Consider the following 17,430-nt stretch of genomic DNA (forward strand, 5'->3'; position numbering starts at 1 on the left):
TATAAGCATTCCTCCCAGGACGAGAAATATTTAGGATTAATTTGTTCCAATTTGTTCTAAATGTGTTGCCAGTTTTCATTTGCCAGAAGAATCTACTATATTCCTTCAAGTTGCAGTGAAATTACACACAACAAATAAACTGTGCTGACCAAGAAATTGTCTCTCAGAGATGGACATTCTGGTCAAGCCTTGACAGCTTTGAAATACTCCTGTGAATTTATCTGGAAAGCTTTGATGAGTTTCTTTACCTTGCTCCCACTCTGACTTAGCAGCTTAAAATGCTTGCTTAGCAGATAAATTAATCATTTAAACCCTTTACTTAATTAACAAATGCACGTAGACTAGGAAAAATGAAAAACTATTGCACATTTGAGAGAGTGCTAATTCCAGGACAAAAGTTACTATTTATGATTTATTGCTACTGGCTACAAATGCCACACACCTAATTAACTCCCCAGTTCCTATCCCAGAAATTGGAGGTTTCCATGTCTGAATGGGTCATAGTTGGTGGTTGGTGTCTTAAGGCAGGAAGCATTGCTTGTGTCCTGAAGGGACAGAGGAAAGGTCACGTATGAAACCTAATTTTGTGTGATTTATGAGGTTATTCCCTGTTCCACTCATTAAGGTTCAGGGTCATCCTGAACAGCACAAGAGTCAAAGGGAGTCCAGAAGAAATTATTTTTACTCACATTGTCACATATTGTGACAACTGCTACTACTATTTGAAACTCCAAGATTGCCCTCTAGAACCTACAGAGACAGTTCTCATGAGGGAGGAAAGAAAGCACCTATTGCTCAGAGTCCCCAGATCTCCTGGTACATCTGGCTTCATGTTTACATTAAAATAACATATTGACAGTCATTTATTTTTTTTAAGTATGGAAAACGATATACTGTGATTAAAATTAGGTTCCTGTCTCTGAAATTTCACATTTTGAGGTGAATGCAACTGGCCTCAAACTAACTGGCCATGAAACAACTGGCCATGAAACTAACAAGGTATTAGAATCTGGTCAATTTTTTTTTTTAATCCATGGGAATGCAATAGCAAAGTACTGGTTTTCCACTTATTTCAACAGATGCCTTTGCCTATCTTTTCTTCCAGTAGACTTTTGCACACAGTTAACTCAATAAATGGGGCTACTAAGAGATTGTTCAGAGATAAAGCTAAAATACACAATATCCTATTCTGGTGTTATGTTCAATGCCTTGTGCTGTTTCCTGTCTTCACTAAACAACATCACATATTAAAGTGTCAGACAGAGGAAATTATTTGGACTGTATGACCGCTGTTTGTTATATTAACATCAGTTTTACAAGCACGTGAATAAAAATATGAAAGAAAGTATGCAGGATGGAAAATTGTATTAGATTTTTTTATCCTACAATATATAAGGTATCAGAAATGGCAATAAGCCAGAAAGGTTGGGTCTGGAGTTTCCCTTCATATTATTTATCAGAAATCTGTTAATATTTATCACATATACCATGTTTACTGCAGGTAAATTTTTTTCCTCAAGTAGATAGAAATAATATTTGCTAGAAATATTTTGCAGATAAAACTTACATAAAGTACAGAATGGAAAAGATGCCAAGGAGTTGTTCTTTTTCCATTGCAAGCAATAACTGGGCAGGAATAAGATCTCAGATGCCTGACTGAATACCCAGAATTCATCTTTGTATCAGACCATTTTATCTCTGTTGGGAAGGGCCTTGCTGGTATTGAGTACTTCCTACCTGAAATTCAATTTGCAAGATATCCTTTGTAGGACTGTTACTCTTTCTTATATAGCCCAGGATGCCTCATTTGATTAATCTGTTGCTTTTATAGTCAGGGTGGCTGAGACTGTGGGGTACTAAATGTAGTGAATAATCTGTACTCTTGTACGAGCACATGACAACTCTTACTGCTTAAATGGTGAAAATGGAAGGAAGTTCAACTTCAGGAGCTGGCAGCCTTTTAAGCTGTCCAGACCACTTTTTTATCTCCATGGATTCTTGCTTTATTTTAAAGGGTGTTTCCTTATCAAGCTCATTGGCTGCTTGCCCAAATTAAAAAAAAAACCCAAAACATTACCATAATTTTTTGACAACAAGGTGGAAATTTCAGTGTAGGTCAAGACTTCCACAGGTTGCTTCTTACGGTCTGGCAGATATAAGTAGGTTGAATTTTTCCATCAATAAAGCAGAAAGCATTCAGCCACTTACTTGCTGCTCAGGCAGCGTCGCAGTGAGTACGAAGCCCCTCCTCCACAGGTGCGCGAGCATTCGCTCCACGAGCCCCAGGCATCCCACAGCGAGTCTCGGTCCTCCTCCGAGCGAGCTGTTCTGGAGCTCTGAGGAGAGGGAAAAGGGAAAAAAAAAAGGAATCAGGAAAGAACATTTAAGCATCAAAACTTCTGCTGCTAGTTTAACCTTTCTTTTTGCTGGATATCATTTTGGTTATTAAAAGTACTGAATAAATTGAATAAATCTGTTCCTCTCTGGCATGCCTACTGGTTGACAACACTTCCTTAGTAGGGAATGTGTATGAATTCACTTTCATCTTTTGAATATCCTACTTCATCTCAGTTTGAGGCTAGTGAAGACTGCTCTAAGACAGCTCTTTGAACAACAGAAACAAAGGATCTTTTCTGATTAAGAAATGGAGTATTATAGACATCAGACATTGTGCTCTGAAGTTATGCTGCTGTGTTAGAAGCTATGAAAAGGCATATTGAAAGGAACCTTCCAAAATGATCCTAAGGAAAAAGTGAAACACAACATAGTGAATCAATGTGCTAAAAAGGCATTCTATATAAGAACTTTCATGCACTTACCATAGGGAATTTGAACTATCATCGTGTCTCTGTCTAAAGGTCTATGAAACTTGCTGGACAAAGTTTCCCTAACTGTTTCTTCCCTACTGTTTGCTAGTTTAAAGAATAAAATGCACATTCCCTGAAAAGCAGAAGTTACCAACATCAGTTGGTAATAAGCAACTATCAGTTGGTCATAAGCATATATGTCATAAACATATAGCAGTATATGTCTCAAATAAAGCAGTCATACCTATATTCAGCATTTCATTTTCGTTCATGCAAATGCACCACAGAAACATAGATTCATAAGGACACAAATAATTTAACCATATAGATAGATATTGTCCTTAGTGGGCAATGTGGTTTTCCTGGAAAAACTGACTAATCTAGCAAAGTTGCACCAAAAATGCCTGTGTCTGATGGAGATAGGCAGTGTTCTCCTTCAAAACTTTACTTGTGCTATGAGCCAGCGCCTGGTGAATAGCAGTTCTAACTGCACTTGAAATTAATGAGAGAGAAAAACAAGGACATGAGTGAGACTTTAAAGGTACACTTTAAAAGAAAAACATGGCCCATGTTACAGCAGTCAGCTTTAGCTTTCATAGCATCACAGAAGATACTGTGTTGGAAAACACCCATCAGAATCATCAATCCCAACTCCTGGCCCTGCACTGGCCACCCCAAGAGTCACACCATGTGCCTGAGAGCACTGTCCAAACACTTCTTGAACTCTGTCAGGCTGCTGCTGGGACCACTGCCCTAGGAAGCCTCTTAGTGTGTTCAGTTATCCTCTCAGTGAAAACCTCTTCCGGATATCCAGTCCAAATCTCCTCCTCCTCCTCCTCACAGCCTCAAGCCATTCCCTCACGTGCTGTCAGAGCACAGAGAAGGAATCAGCGCCTGCCCTCCCCTGCCCCTCACAAGGAAGTTGTAACTGCAATGAGGTCTCCCCTCAGTTCCCTCTTCTCCAGGCTGAACAGACCAAGTGACCTCAGCTGCTCCTCACATGGCTTCTCTTCAAGGCCCTTCACCATCTTTGTTGTACTCTTTTGGAGCTCTCTAACAGTTTAATGTCTTTCTCATATTGTGGCACCGAAAAACTGCCCTCAGCACTCAAGGTGAGACCACTCCAGCTCAGAGCAGAGCAGGAAAATCCCCTCCCTTGCCCAGCTGACAATGCTGTGCCATCAGCCAGAACCTTCTGTTTGTTGGCAACATTAAGGGATTATTTGAGACACAGAGATAACTCAACACTGAAATAATTTCACCTTCAGTAAAGCTGAGTAGTAGTAATGAAATATGGTGAAATATACCAGCCCTGAATAATTTTATTCATGAGTAAAAAAGAAAATTAATTCAGTCTGTGAGGGATAATCTGGGGCCTGTCTAATGAGTGTGTAACAATTATTTGACACACTCATTTTATCTTAGCTTTATTAAAAAAAAATACAACCAAAAAACCCCACAGCAATTGCAAGGATAAATATAAAACTTAAAGTTTCATAAGAAATCAGATTCTGATTATGACTATATGTGACTCAGTCTCTAGATTTACATTGGAGACAGAAGACATGACAACTTACTGAGGTTATTTCACCCGACTGCTTTTTGAAGAGTAATTTTTATGAAGTAAAAACGAATATTTACAGTTTTATTCTCTTAAAATAAAAATACATGTTGGTGCTTCCAGTTTATAGCAAAAAAAATACCTTCAAACTGCAGATGAGTGCATGACCTGATCATTCACCCTTGGCTGAAAGCTCAAAGACATAATTTGAGAGGGTTACAAGGTAAACTCATGTGAACCAAGTACTCTTACTCCACCATATACGATAGGCATCAGCACAGCTAGACAGTCTGTGGGTCCAAGTTCTTCTGACATAAATTGTGATCCCACCCAAAGGAGATCTGTGAGCCTATTACTTGCATTCCAAAATTTGCTTTAAGACCTATATATTCCCAGAAAACATGTGATCTCAACCTGGAACAGGCTTCAAGTTTTCTTTTAACAAGTGGAATAAACATAATTCATCTCAACACCACCCATGTTTAATGTTAAAGAAAGTAGAGTGTTTTCCTTCCTGTGAGTAAAAATTGAGCTTGAAGTTCTGGCAATACCCAAAAAGTAGTTTCAAATAAGAAAACAACTGTCCATTACAGATTTATTCCAGCTTTGAAGGAGATATACACAATTACTAGCTAAGTATTCATTGTCTAGCATAGATTTTTCAAAAGTAGTTTTTACAGGTAGTTAATAATTGCTACCCACTTTTGTCAAAATGAACTAAAGATCTTACTTTAAAGTAGCAGTCAAGAGTACCGCAATGGAAGAACTCCTACAAAACTTCTTTAAAGCCCTGAAGTTCCTGTCATAAATAGTAAAGACAAAGAAAAAAAAAAAGGGGGGGGGGGGAGTATATGTCCTTAAAGTTGAAAAGAGTAAAGCTGGCACCACCTGAATCTTTCTTTTAGTAACAGTTCCATCACAGAAAAAGTCTTCTACTCTGCCAGAGGTACTCCAGATTGGTGGTTCTCAAAATGCCAGAGTATGTCAAAGAAGGAAAATGCAGTCATCAAGGCTCATTATGCCCTGTTGCTGGTACCAGACCTTTCTTATCCCTTCTGTCAATTCTAGGTGGATGTCAGCCTGAGCTTCCCAGAAAAATCCATTTCTATGTTGAGACGAAACTCAGGATGCCCTGACATCAAAAGTATCAAGTCAGAAATGCCACCCTTAAGCAATTTGCTTATTGATGACCTATATAAACAAATAAATCTGCTAGCACTAATCAAAACCAGATCTTCCTTAATCCCTTACTATCTTAGTATACACATCTTAATCTGATGGTGATTCTGCATCTACCACCCCACTCCCAAAGAGCTGTCTAATGAGAAATACGAAGAACAGCTTGTGCTATTGGACCAGAAAGCAAAAAGGATCCTGTGTAAAAAATGAAATCACTCTCAGTAGATAAGAGTAATCAGGTGAAGATGCTTACAGAAGTAAAAAAAAAAAAAGTTTTAAATTACAAGTCAAACAAAGGAATTTTCATAATACAAACAAAAAGGAATCTGACATAATCAGATAAGACTAATAGAGACAGATCTCCAACCTGATTCTTCAAAAAATCCAGCTTCAGTGTTTAATAGTAATTTCTGAATTTACTAAAGAGTTGTCAGGCATTCATGTTATATTCAGTGGTGCTTCCTACCCTTTCTGCTTACAGTACACAGAATTCATTTAGACTATTCTGGAATACAAGTGTCACACATCCTTAAATCACAACAGCTACCTGGACATCTAGGAGCTGAATGCCTGATAAGAACCAGGTTTCTTTTAAAAGTGTAAGTGTGCACATGTGTGTAGGTGCATAGAGGGAGAAAAATGAAGAGCAGCAAGACCTGTTCATGTCCTGAAGTCTACAAAAGAAGTTCAACCTTAAGAAAATAAATCTTAGTCACATATTGGAATTGAATTTAAAATTTTGTTTGGAACAGTGCTATCCCTACAGAATCCAGCTATTTGTCAGTGCCACACAGAAGACTGTGTGTATAAACACAGATCACATGGTTTACTTTCTCCTCTGGTTCTGAGGCATCCAGTTTTCCTCCTCTTTCAGTAAAAGGCTGCTGGAGTCCTTTTTTCAAGCACCCAGTGTGTTTCTTAGATTAAACAGCAATACAGACAGTGAAAAATGCAATTAAACTCTTGTTGGACTACAGCATTGATACAGAATTTAGTCCAGTTATTTCCCAGATAATATGAACCACTGGTTTGCTTAATAAATTTATATCATCTGGTTCTTATCATATCCCCACTGTTTCAGGGTATGATGAAGTGTCAGTGACAATATGCAAGGCTCCTCTGAGGCCAATGCCTAAACTTGCCTTTAGCTACTGTAAAAATCATGCTAGGGACAGAAAACTAGTATTTTTTCTTCTGTAATGGTCTTTCTGCCCAGACTTTTCAGATAAGTTTAAATGCATCCCTATATGAATTCTTGCCAAGCCACAGATTCTTCTTTGAGTAATCCTTGAGCATCCTTTGATGTTAGTTTGTCACTGAGATTAAATATATATTTCACACAGTACTGAAATGCTGTCTGCAGCAAACCAGGAAGAAACTGCTATCAGCACTTCCCTAGGTGAGTAACAGCAGGGGACAAGGCCAGTGACCTCAACTCCTTATAAAAACCATGTATTTCAAAACTTCAAAAAACTTCAACCAATGTAAATGTATGGCTTATAAGATTTCATTTGCGCAATGTTAAGTATCTTTATTGCATTCCATCCAAGTTAACAACTGGATGGAAGCCCACGCGGGAAACTGTTTGGAAATTTCTGGCTTTTGAAAAAAGACAAGGCAGAACAAATTCATAGCCAGTTGAATTGATATTGGTAATTGCCATCAGAAAGAATGTTAACATGAAGACATTTCTGACTAACTTTTGCAACTTTTCAAAGCGAGTAACTTGAAAATTTCATAGGTAAAATATTCTGACATATCAAGTTTGCAATGCACAAAAAGAAAATGTTTAATTTATCTAGGCAAAATGTTGCACATCACTTTAAATGGTACTGTACAACCAAAGCTCATCTACTCTTCCAGAATAACTGTACCATACTGATAAAAGGACTTAGGAAAGTAAGCCTCATCCTTCTGAGGAGCATGATTCCCTGGAAGCACTAGGATTTCCCATGACAATAGTTCTTCACTTCCATGTAGGCATCTTTCCATTTCACACGCCTCATGAAACCAGAGGTCCCCAAGTCAGCCTTAGCAAACCATGACTTTAACCTATTTTCTTTTCCCAAAGATCACATTTAGGGTCAGGACAGATGAACACTATTTAGCTGGTATGGTAAATAGCTTGTCTTCCCATTGTCTTGTCTGCACCCCATGTGAAAGCAAAAAAAGGACTTCTGCCACCAGACCTGCCACCCAGCCAGCTTCCAGAAGGACCACACAAACCAAAAAATCCTGCCTACCTGACATGCTTACCAAAGTAATGGAAGTTCTGCTCTCACAGAAATTAAAAAATGAAAAGAGAAGATGCTCTTTTACCCAATCTGCCTGAGTTGTTTACTGCACCTGAGATGCCAAGTGACTGCAAGTGCCATTGCTGCCATGAACAACTGCATGCTGTTCCATATGGCCAGATCAAAAGGATGCCTATGGAAAGGTTCGAAATACTCCTACAACACTATATTTCCTGGCGAACAACCTGGAAAGAAAAGTAGCTGTAGTGAGCATCAGACATCTTGATGTGAAAGTGACTATTCCTTGAACACTGTCCCCCCAGTTCCCTAGAGGCCAGTGGCTCCCTTCTACTGGGAATGCAACTGGGAGCTGAACAGTAGCATCCCACTTGCCCCAGGCCTCACAGTCTTGTAAATTAACTTAGGAATTTTTGCCTCCTTTTTACTTGCAAGTCAAAGCAAAAGGCCTCTGAGAGGATCAAGAGAGTATTTCCTATGGAAAACCCCTGGCACAGGAAACCCTTGATCTGAGTGTCTCCAAACTCCAAGGAAGGCACTGGCACAGAAGCACAGGCATGTCAGCATGTATTCTGAACTTTGGGTAATTATGCTCACATTTTTCTAGTGCAGATAAATGGGCCAGGATTTATTATTTCAGTCTCTGAAAAAGAAATAAAGAAAAAAATCCAAATCTCTTTCTGGATAGTTTTAAATTTACTCTTTCTTCTTGCCCCAAAGCATCCATCACTTAAAAGAAACAGGGGAAGACACCCTGATGAGGATTGAAGAGGAAATCTCACCAAGACACTCTTTCAGTTTCCCAGTGCTTATTCTGCTCCTGTGAACAAAAGGAAAGAATAATAGGTGGATTTCTCTTTACCCTAAAGGAAAACACCTGATACACACAGAGCTAGCTCAGTTCAGGGACAGTGGTAAAAATTTGCTGTGTTAGTCCTTTTCAGTGCTGTGGTTCTTTTTGTCCTCTTTTATTCTTAACAGCAAGACAGACTCATTACTAAGGGGACGGAAATTGATAAATATAGTATGTTTTCCTTTTGCACAGGAAAGCAGAGGTTTATTGAGAGGGCACTAACCTCACATCCCTTCCTAACCATGACTTGATATGGCTATTGCACAAGTAATGGGACGAAGTGTCACACTGAGCTCCTGAAAGCACTGTGTCTGTAGTCTCAGTGTTGTACACAGCTGTACCCTCTTACATCAGTATCTCCACACATCAGTTCATCTCAGAAAGATAAGAACATTGCCACTTCTGTCCTTATGGTCACAAGGGATTCCCAAAGCCCTGAAGCAAGCCATATAGCTGCGCTGTGTATATGAGAGGACACAGCCTCCAATGTGCAACAACAGAGCAGGGAATCGATTAACAGCCATCTCAGGACATTAAAAACTAAACAGCCATTCCTAAACCTGGACTGGAAGTTGTATCCCAGGAGAAATGTGCCAAATGTGAGCTCATTTCTTCTCATAGAAGGGCAGCAGCCAGCTGGAGGGGCGGGGAGGGGGTTGCTGGCAGAGGATGGAGCTGACACCATATCACTTCAACGTGTGCACACTGAGTTCTGTGTAATATTTTATAACAGTGCCTTATAAACCTCAGATCAGTCCTATCTCTCACCCCTCTTACCCAAATGAAAATACGTATCAGGAGACCAATGTGAATGCAAAAGTTTTTTTTCTTGCTCTCACAGACAGAAGTTACAACATTCTGTTGTATTTAAATCCTGCCGTGCTGGTGTAAACACCAGGCATGGGTGATCCAATACAGAGCAAGTCCAAGCTGGCTCAGCCTCAGACTTGTCGCCTTATTGACTCAGGGTTTTTAAGGCTAGGACTGGTTCAGATGCAGGATAGGTGAAATCACTTTTCAAAATTCGGAACCCACCCAAAAGCACGGGTTCAAAAGTGCATCTTGCACTCCAGGACTTCGGTTTTGTCTTCCACATTGCAAGAACTGTGGGCAGGGAAAAAGCAAACAAGGCGCACAGCAAGGAGATGAGAGAAAAGTAAAATTGTAACCTGTGGTGAGGCCTACTGCATGCCAAGTGTTTTCTAACTGGTGAGAAACGAAAGTGTGCTGGCTGTGCTGTGCTCAACAGCTTCAAGAAAAAACAGCCAATACACACCTGACACTTAAAGCTCCACCATGTCTCCAAAGAAGAAGACATTTACATTAAAGAAATTTATATTGGCCATTTTCCTTTTTAGTAAACTGACCTTAATCTTCATATATTCACCCTCCCAACCTAACCTTTGGTAGAGCTCACAACGTTCCACACTGAGTCCCCTCACAAAATACCATTTTGTCTGGGTTTAGAAACCCTGGTTCTGACAGTCTGAGCTTGAAGACATTGTTGCATTAGCACAGATTTTGATCAGCACAGCTTTTACTCAGACCTAGGACATCCCAGCCTCTGGAGCAGATCCCAGCACTAAGGCAAGGTGACATAGGTTGCAACAGGCAGATGACACTCTGGTCAGGAGGCATTTCAGACAAAGGAAGAGAACATTCCAAAGACTTGTGCAATTTCAGACAACATCCACAGTTATGAGCTTTATTCAAAACAAATTAAGCTTCCTGTTCTTCTGATAGTCTGCCATCTCCCTCAGTTACGTCATGGAGATGTCTATGTGCTTAATTTTAATGACAAGTTGTTGAAACATTAAGCCTTGGTGGAGGCATGAAAACCAAAAGGGAAATATTTGTGTAAAAAATAGTGGGGATGGAGTCAGGAAAGCACATAGGCAGAAGGCAGGAAGAAAGGCAGGGAGGCGGGAAGGCAGGCAGGAAGACAGGAAGGAAGGCAGGAAAGAAGGACCAGATTTGTTTGAATTTTTTTTCCCATGAATTTACATTGAACTGTAAAGTGTTCAATGTAAATTCATGAAAGTGTTGGCCATGGAAGTGGCTAAACACTGACAGGACATAAGCTGCTGCTACTCCTCTCATGCTGCCCTCTAATCCCATGTGATGAGAATTTTTTCCCTTGCTGTACTCAAAAAACAGAAGTGACACATCCACATTTTGAGCCAGTTTGCCACGAAAAGGATATGCATTTCTCTCTATGTCTTCAGCTTATCACAAGGCTGTCAAACATAGGCGATAAGACACTCCCTCTTGACCTGGTGCTTACCAGCACTGCTGGGTGGATGAGCCCATTGGAGAATGACAAGACTGCTAAAGTCTGGAGTGGCAGAATTTTAGAATAAAAGCCACAGCAACTCAAATTTTTTGTTTCACATATTTCTGTTACAATACTTCCCTCTCCCCTTCAGCTAACTCAGATCTTCCATTTTTAAAACACGGCTGGACCTTTAAGAGAGATATTGGACATACCATAGGAATGAAAATCCTGAAAATCCTCTCTCTTTTAAAAAGTTACAGGAAGTATGAAAATGTCATATCCAAAAGACATTTACAATAAGACAGCCTTGGATTTGTTAAGGGCCCTGAGCAACTCATGCTTTTAACAATTCGGACTGAAAGAAATACAGGATTTCAGTAAACTAGTAAGTAAGTAAATAAATAATTAATTCACTCATCTGATGCCAGCATCAAAACAGTAGGAGACCTTATTACTTCCTTTATTTCCTTTCATATCTGGTTCTGTTGATACAGCACACAATGTGAACAACATACTGGCAAACTTCAAACAGGGACTGAGATTATATCCAACAAAGCTAGAAGGGGAAGTTCAACACTCACACAGTATATTCATACGGAAACAAACCAAATATATTTATTTTATGTGACAGTTTGAATTTATTATTAGTTGCATATAATATCCTGTCTCATTTCTTGAGGACACTTGGAGTTTACTTCAGGATGTCTTACACTATCATACAACCCTTCCCCTCTACCCTGACACCCTCTCTGCTGAATCTCCTCTATGAGAAGTCTCTGACAAGCAGAAATTTTAAAGTTTGAAGCTTTGGAAGAGATTTCATAAAGGCAGTGAAGACTGAAGTGGAAGCAATGTGAAAATTAATGTACAGTAGAATCAATGAACATACCACTAATTTCTCTGCACAGCTAGAAGGACTGCCCCTATAAGCAGTGACCAAAAAATCCACAGGTGGCAAAACTATTAAGACTTCTACATATGCTGGCCTTGTAAGAAAACAAAATTTCACAAACATAGACACTGCTGTCCCTCCCCTTCCAATTTGACCCACTTCAGCTACTTTTATAAGAAGTTTGGAAAAGTTCAGTTATTACAGAAAAAGAAAAAAGGTGGTCATACGTGGAATTAAATTCTAAAGATGATACTTAAAAGGTAGATGATAGATGAAAATCTCAGACTTATGATGAAATTATTTACATTCCCTGAGATAGAAGGATGTCTAAGTGGTCAGATTTACTAAGCTTTGACTTTTATTGGTCTGTTTTCAACACTACAACGGGTTAACAGACCTAAGAGAAGATCTCATTCCACAAAATATGTGTCCTTTGCTGACTTCCCCCATTTTGCCTCTACAGACTTCTAAGAGTTAGAACATGTTGTAACACCTTGAGTATGCAAAACTGGTCAGCCATCTGTTAAGACAAGCCTGCTGTCCATAAGGTGATGCAAAAAGCTGGAGAAGTCCACAGCAAAAATTTGCCATTCCTTTTCAAGAGTTAGGAAGAAGTTTTGGTTCAAACCCCAGTACAATATTGTGATGAAACAAACACTTCATGCCAATTTTTGGATTAGTTGTTGTTCACCAGATGAGAAGACTTATTTCAGAACTGTCCTTGGCTTGGGCTGAGACAAATAATTTATTTTTATTTTTCCTGCTCCCCATCATGTTATTATAGGACCTGGTGGTTGGTATGTTTTCCCTTTTTTCTTCCAATACCTTTAGCTTTTTAATTGTTTCCATAAGGATGATCTTACCATTCTTTTTTCTTCCTCAGACTGCAATTTCCGATTTTCCCCCATGTAATTGTTTTCCATACAATTCTGAGTTTTCTTACAAAGTTAAGAAAATAGCTACAGAAAAGCAAATAGAACCAACACTGCTGTCTGCAGATTTGATAATACAACAGAAACCAGGAGGTTTTATTTGGACACCTTATGACACAGTTATAAGGGATTAAGATTTTATTTGCTTCAGTGAAAATTCAGTCATGCAGAGATTGATACTTCTCTTCTGATGAATTTTTTGTCTGGTCACGTGGCCTTCTCAGACTTTACATTGACTCATGAACCTTCTGAACATTGAAGGTTGTCCAGCTGACAGATCTATGACTACAGGTGACCACATTCAGACAATCCACAGGGTCATGTCACACCTTCTTTTATTATTCTTTTGGAGCCCTATGAATCTAGCAAAGTCATTGAAAGAACACATTAAACTTTAATGGCACTGGTGAAGCAGACCAGTAGCTCAACAGCCTACATTAAGTGCTGACTTCTTTTCACTGAAGTCCAAAACCAAAAAAAACTTTCATCACACAACCTTAGTTTAGCTCATGCAAGCTTCTGCATTTGGTAGAAAAAAGAAAAAAAATTTATACTACAAGAATCTGAAGGAAGAGGTTAGTAAAATATGTCCCAATACAGAGTTCTACAGTAATATAGGAAGAAATTATACATACTTAGTAGCATCTAGTCCTTCCTATAAGAAACGGTTTCGTTTTATAGACATGACACATCTGAAGTACAGCAGCATGGGTCACAAACCACATTGGTGAGATATTTTCATTTTGTAACATGAATAAATCTCAGTTTTGTGTAGCTGAACTCTGCATTTCAGTTCATCCTCACCCAACCAATCTGAGCAAATGCTAGTCAGTATGTATACATGATCCTGCAAGAAAATCCATTTGTGTTCTTTGGACCTCATACTGGAAAAAAACCCCTTTCAATATACCTACAATTTTTGAGACAGACGAGCTGACACAGCAGTAGGTAGACCTATCTACACATGAAAGGAAAAATCGTCAAGCTTTATACATTCAGATGTAAACAAGAAACATATTCATTTCACCGCCTAATTGCACTTGTGGTCATCCAAGACAGACCCAGTTAGATAATAGGGGAGTGTAATGCCAAAGAGCCTGGAAGGAATGGACTATTGTATTTGACTATTTTCCATGTACAAATTAGCACAGCAAAAGAAAGAAATCCTGCAGAAAAACACATGTACTTTATTATAGCCCCTAGTGTTACTTCTGCAAGTATCACAACAGTAACAAAGAGCTAAAAAATGCTGCTGAAAAGATGCAAATAACAAATGCAAAAATGTTTAAATGTCCCTCTGACGTGACATGATTTGACTTCGAGTTTGTCTGAGCTCATGGCTGGTTTTGGTTTGGACACATTCCTTTGAGTTAGACAACTGTGATTTCTTGTGCTAGGCTTTTATTTTTAAACTAACAGAAAGGAAAATCTCTGGAACAAAATGCCTGCTCTTTCTCTTGTTACTTTTAAAAGTAGTATTTCCTTAGCCTGAAAAGTTCATTGAACAATAACCAAAATTTTACAACTATCTGGTCTTTCTCTGGAAAGAGAAACTTTTCATACTTTTTCAAGACAAGCACCTTAGTGTTATGGCTCAGATTCTTAAGAGTAGCCGTGAAAATACTTAGTCCACATAAATGCTAGAGAAACTGGTTCTCTGAGTATGGAGCAAGTTTTAGGACAGTTAACAAAATACATTAGGGACCCCCAGTGACCTTACTCAAGCACCACTCAACTGAAAATGAATACAATTTCTTCTGAAGAAGGCTAAGAACCCCAATGGAGTAGTTAGCTGCACTCACTACTACATCACTCCAGGCAGCTGATAGTGAGAGAAAGAGGAGGAGCTATTGCTGTTGCTGCCTGTGGACTTGTCACAGCCTGTGAGGCTGCTAGGGCTCAATTGCCTTAGCATCACATGCAGATAGCTGTACATGTGCTTGGGCTGTGCAACCTCCTTCCTGAGGCGATGATGCTGAGTGAAGAATTTAGGTGCTACTTCTATGGTGTCATACTGAAAATTTAGGAATAACTGATAAATTATTCTAAGATCAATAGTGTAAGCATTTATTGAGTAACCTTAGTGCTTACAACTGTGAACTTTTGCTGAAGTTACTGAAGTGCCACGTGACAAGAAGCTGCTGCTGATGGTTATTGTGGGAAAGACGGGGCCTTTAGAAGAGATACGAGGTGATACACAAAAATCCAAATGCTGATTGTCATGGATTTCAAACTCATTCTGTCTACTTGGCTAAAGGCTAACATCTAGGATGCTGACAGCCAGGTCACAGACTGATTTAATGACTTCTTGTTTTCCTCTCAAGAAATATCTATGAGCTTTCTACCATGCCTTTGGTGAACCCAAGCAGCAATAAACTACAATAGGAACAGGTATACCAAGGCATCCTACAACTTATCCCTATCTCTAGCCAAGCTGTAAGTCAAATACTGGAATGTTTACCTAATCTCCTGCTGAAAGCAAGTGAGAGATTTTCCAAACTATGGAAAGAGCAAAAGAATGGTCTGATTCAAAAAAGAAAGTTAAGCTTGCTTCACATCACTATTCTTAAGGTACAAAGAGATTTGGCGGGAGGCGGGGGGGAAATCTCGAGGCAGTGTAAGTCATACAAATAAAAACTGGTACAATGTGGAATAAAATGCATAATAGTTGGCACCAGAATGCATTATTTATTTTCATGAATCAGGGACTGAGAACTTAATTCACAAGCAGCAGAGTGATATACAAATATTATGAGTATGAGCTTAACATGGGGCCAAATCCCACAGTCTTGTGGAGTAATATCTCCTGTTGATCTTCCTTTAATTAGTTCTGCAGGACTGTCTCAGTCATTACTGACTTATTACAGTCATCAGGTAATAAACATCTCATTTTCATACATGAAAGAGAATCTATGCTGACTTTGTGCCATTTTTTGTGAATTCAGTATTATAAATGGAAAACAGACTTTCAAACAAAGTAAGACTTTTATATCAGTACAAATAGCATTCTTATTTCTAGTGCTCAAATAGTATTTAGTGACTCTATATCCAAAAAGCTGTTCCTTTTTTTTTAATAATACAATTATTTAAAAGAAGTATTTTGAACAGGGTTATCCTAATGTTTAGCTCTCCATGAGGTTTACTAAAAATTGTGTTGAGATTAGTTTACAATGATTATTGTAGATTGGTTGACACTGATAAATAAGAGGGAATCTGCTATAAAATTAAATGTATTTCTTAATGATGCTTTGCTGGTTGAACTACTACATTCAATCAAATTCTAGGAAAATGGCAATATACCTATGCCAAGATGACTCTGGTATCAAAAGTGTGTGTATATTAATATCCTTTCTGCAGATGTTCTGATTGCCAACTCACCACTCATAAAATTAGGTATGAGTCAAAATGGAACATCTTATGTCAATCAAACAGCACATGTACATCTTTCAGCTGTAAGCATCCTATCAGGATAATCAGGGGAAGTATGCACGAAAATAATCAAGTCTTCTTCTCTGAAGTATACCAGATATCACAGAATGTATCTTTCAAAGTTTGGTATAAACTTGACTCTGTAATGAGGTACAGAAATAAGGAGAGCTCATTTAAGCTGGTTTCAGGAAAAAGTTCAGTACATGCTGTACCTGTTTTCTCGGCATGTGCAGAAAAAAACTTTTTTTTTTTTTTAAGGAAGAAAATTCCAGGAACATTACAGCACGATATAGTTTGATTTAAAGAGCAGAGAAACAGCTCCTCTCTGAATCCCAAGCAGTTAAATCACCATTTACAGGTCATTTAGAAGTTTAGAAAGCTGATGCCAACATCAGCTTCTTGGTTCTACCTGCATCAACCCACAATACCAAGGCTCCAAGTCTGCAGTGCTGTAGACAGGATAAAACTTACACGACTTGTTCAAAACAAACTCTCTCCAACTGCAATTTTAAGAGATTAAAAACATGCCCACCCGCATATATGCACACAGATACAGGACCAGCTACAGGCGGTAGGTATTTTAGCAAAGAAACGGCATTTACCAGGAGGAGGGCAGCCAGAAGCAGGGTGCCAGCGGCTGTCCAGCGGCAGCACTCCATCGTGGGGCGGGTGCCGGACCTGCGCTCAGACGCGCGCAAGCTGCGAGGCGCTCGGCCGGCGGCTGTCACCTCCAGCGCCGCTCGCTGCCGGCCTGCCTTCAGTGTATTGCCAGCCTGCCTTCAGCGTGCTGCCAGCTGCCTTCAGTGTATTGCCAGCCTGCCTTCAGCGTGCCGCAAGCCTGCCTTCAGCGTGCTGCCAGCCTGCCTTCAGTGTGCTGCCAGCCTGCCTTCAGTGTATTGCCAGCTGCCTTCAGCGTGCCGCAAGCCTGCCTTCAGCGTGCTGCCAGCCTGCCTTCAGCGTGCTGCCAGCCTGCCTTCAGCGTGCTGCCAGCCTGCCTTCAGCGTGCTGCAAGCCTGCCTTCAGCGTATTGCCAGCTGCCTTCAGTGTATTGCCCGCCTGCCTTCAGCGTGCTGCCAGCTTGCCTTCAGCGTATTGCCAGCTGCCTTCAGCGTGCCGCCAGCTGCCTTCAGCGTATTGCCAGCCTGCCTTCAGCGTATTGCCAGCCTGCCTTCAGCGTGCCGCAAGCCTGCCTTCAGCGTGCTGCCCGCCTGCCTTCAGTGCCGCCTCTCCGCCTCCATCGGCCCCGGTCG

General features: G+C 39.8%; 1 protein-coding gene across 4 annotated transcripts in view; it reads right to left on the reverse strand.

Annotated features, from left to right (window-relative positions):
• The window catches only part of ADAMTSL1 (ADAMTS like 1), a 402,391-nt gene that overhangs the window by 163,078 nt on the left and 221,883 nt on the right, over window positions 1-17,430 (reverse strand). For 3 of the 4 annotated variants that reach the window (XM_077171393.1, XM_077171394.1, XM_054652544.2), the window contains exon 3: window positions 2,209-2,336. In XM_077171393.1, coding sequence (XP_077027508.1) covers window positions 2,209-2,336 — 128 coding nt within the window. Of the gene's footprint in view, window positions 1-2,208; window positions 2,337-16,782; window positions 16,967-17,430 lie in introns of those variants that run through there. The other variant, XM_077171395.1, reaches the window with a different exon arrangement.

The sequence above is a fragment of the Agelaius phoeniceus genome, chromosome Z, assembly GCF_051311805.1.
Source record: "Agelaius phoeniceus isolate bAgePho1 chromosome Z, bAgePho1.hap1, whole genome shotgun sequence".
NCBI lineage: Eukaryota > Metazoa > Chordata > Aves > Passeriformes > Icteridae > Agelaius > Agelaius phoeniceus.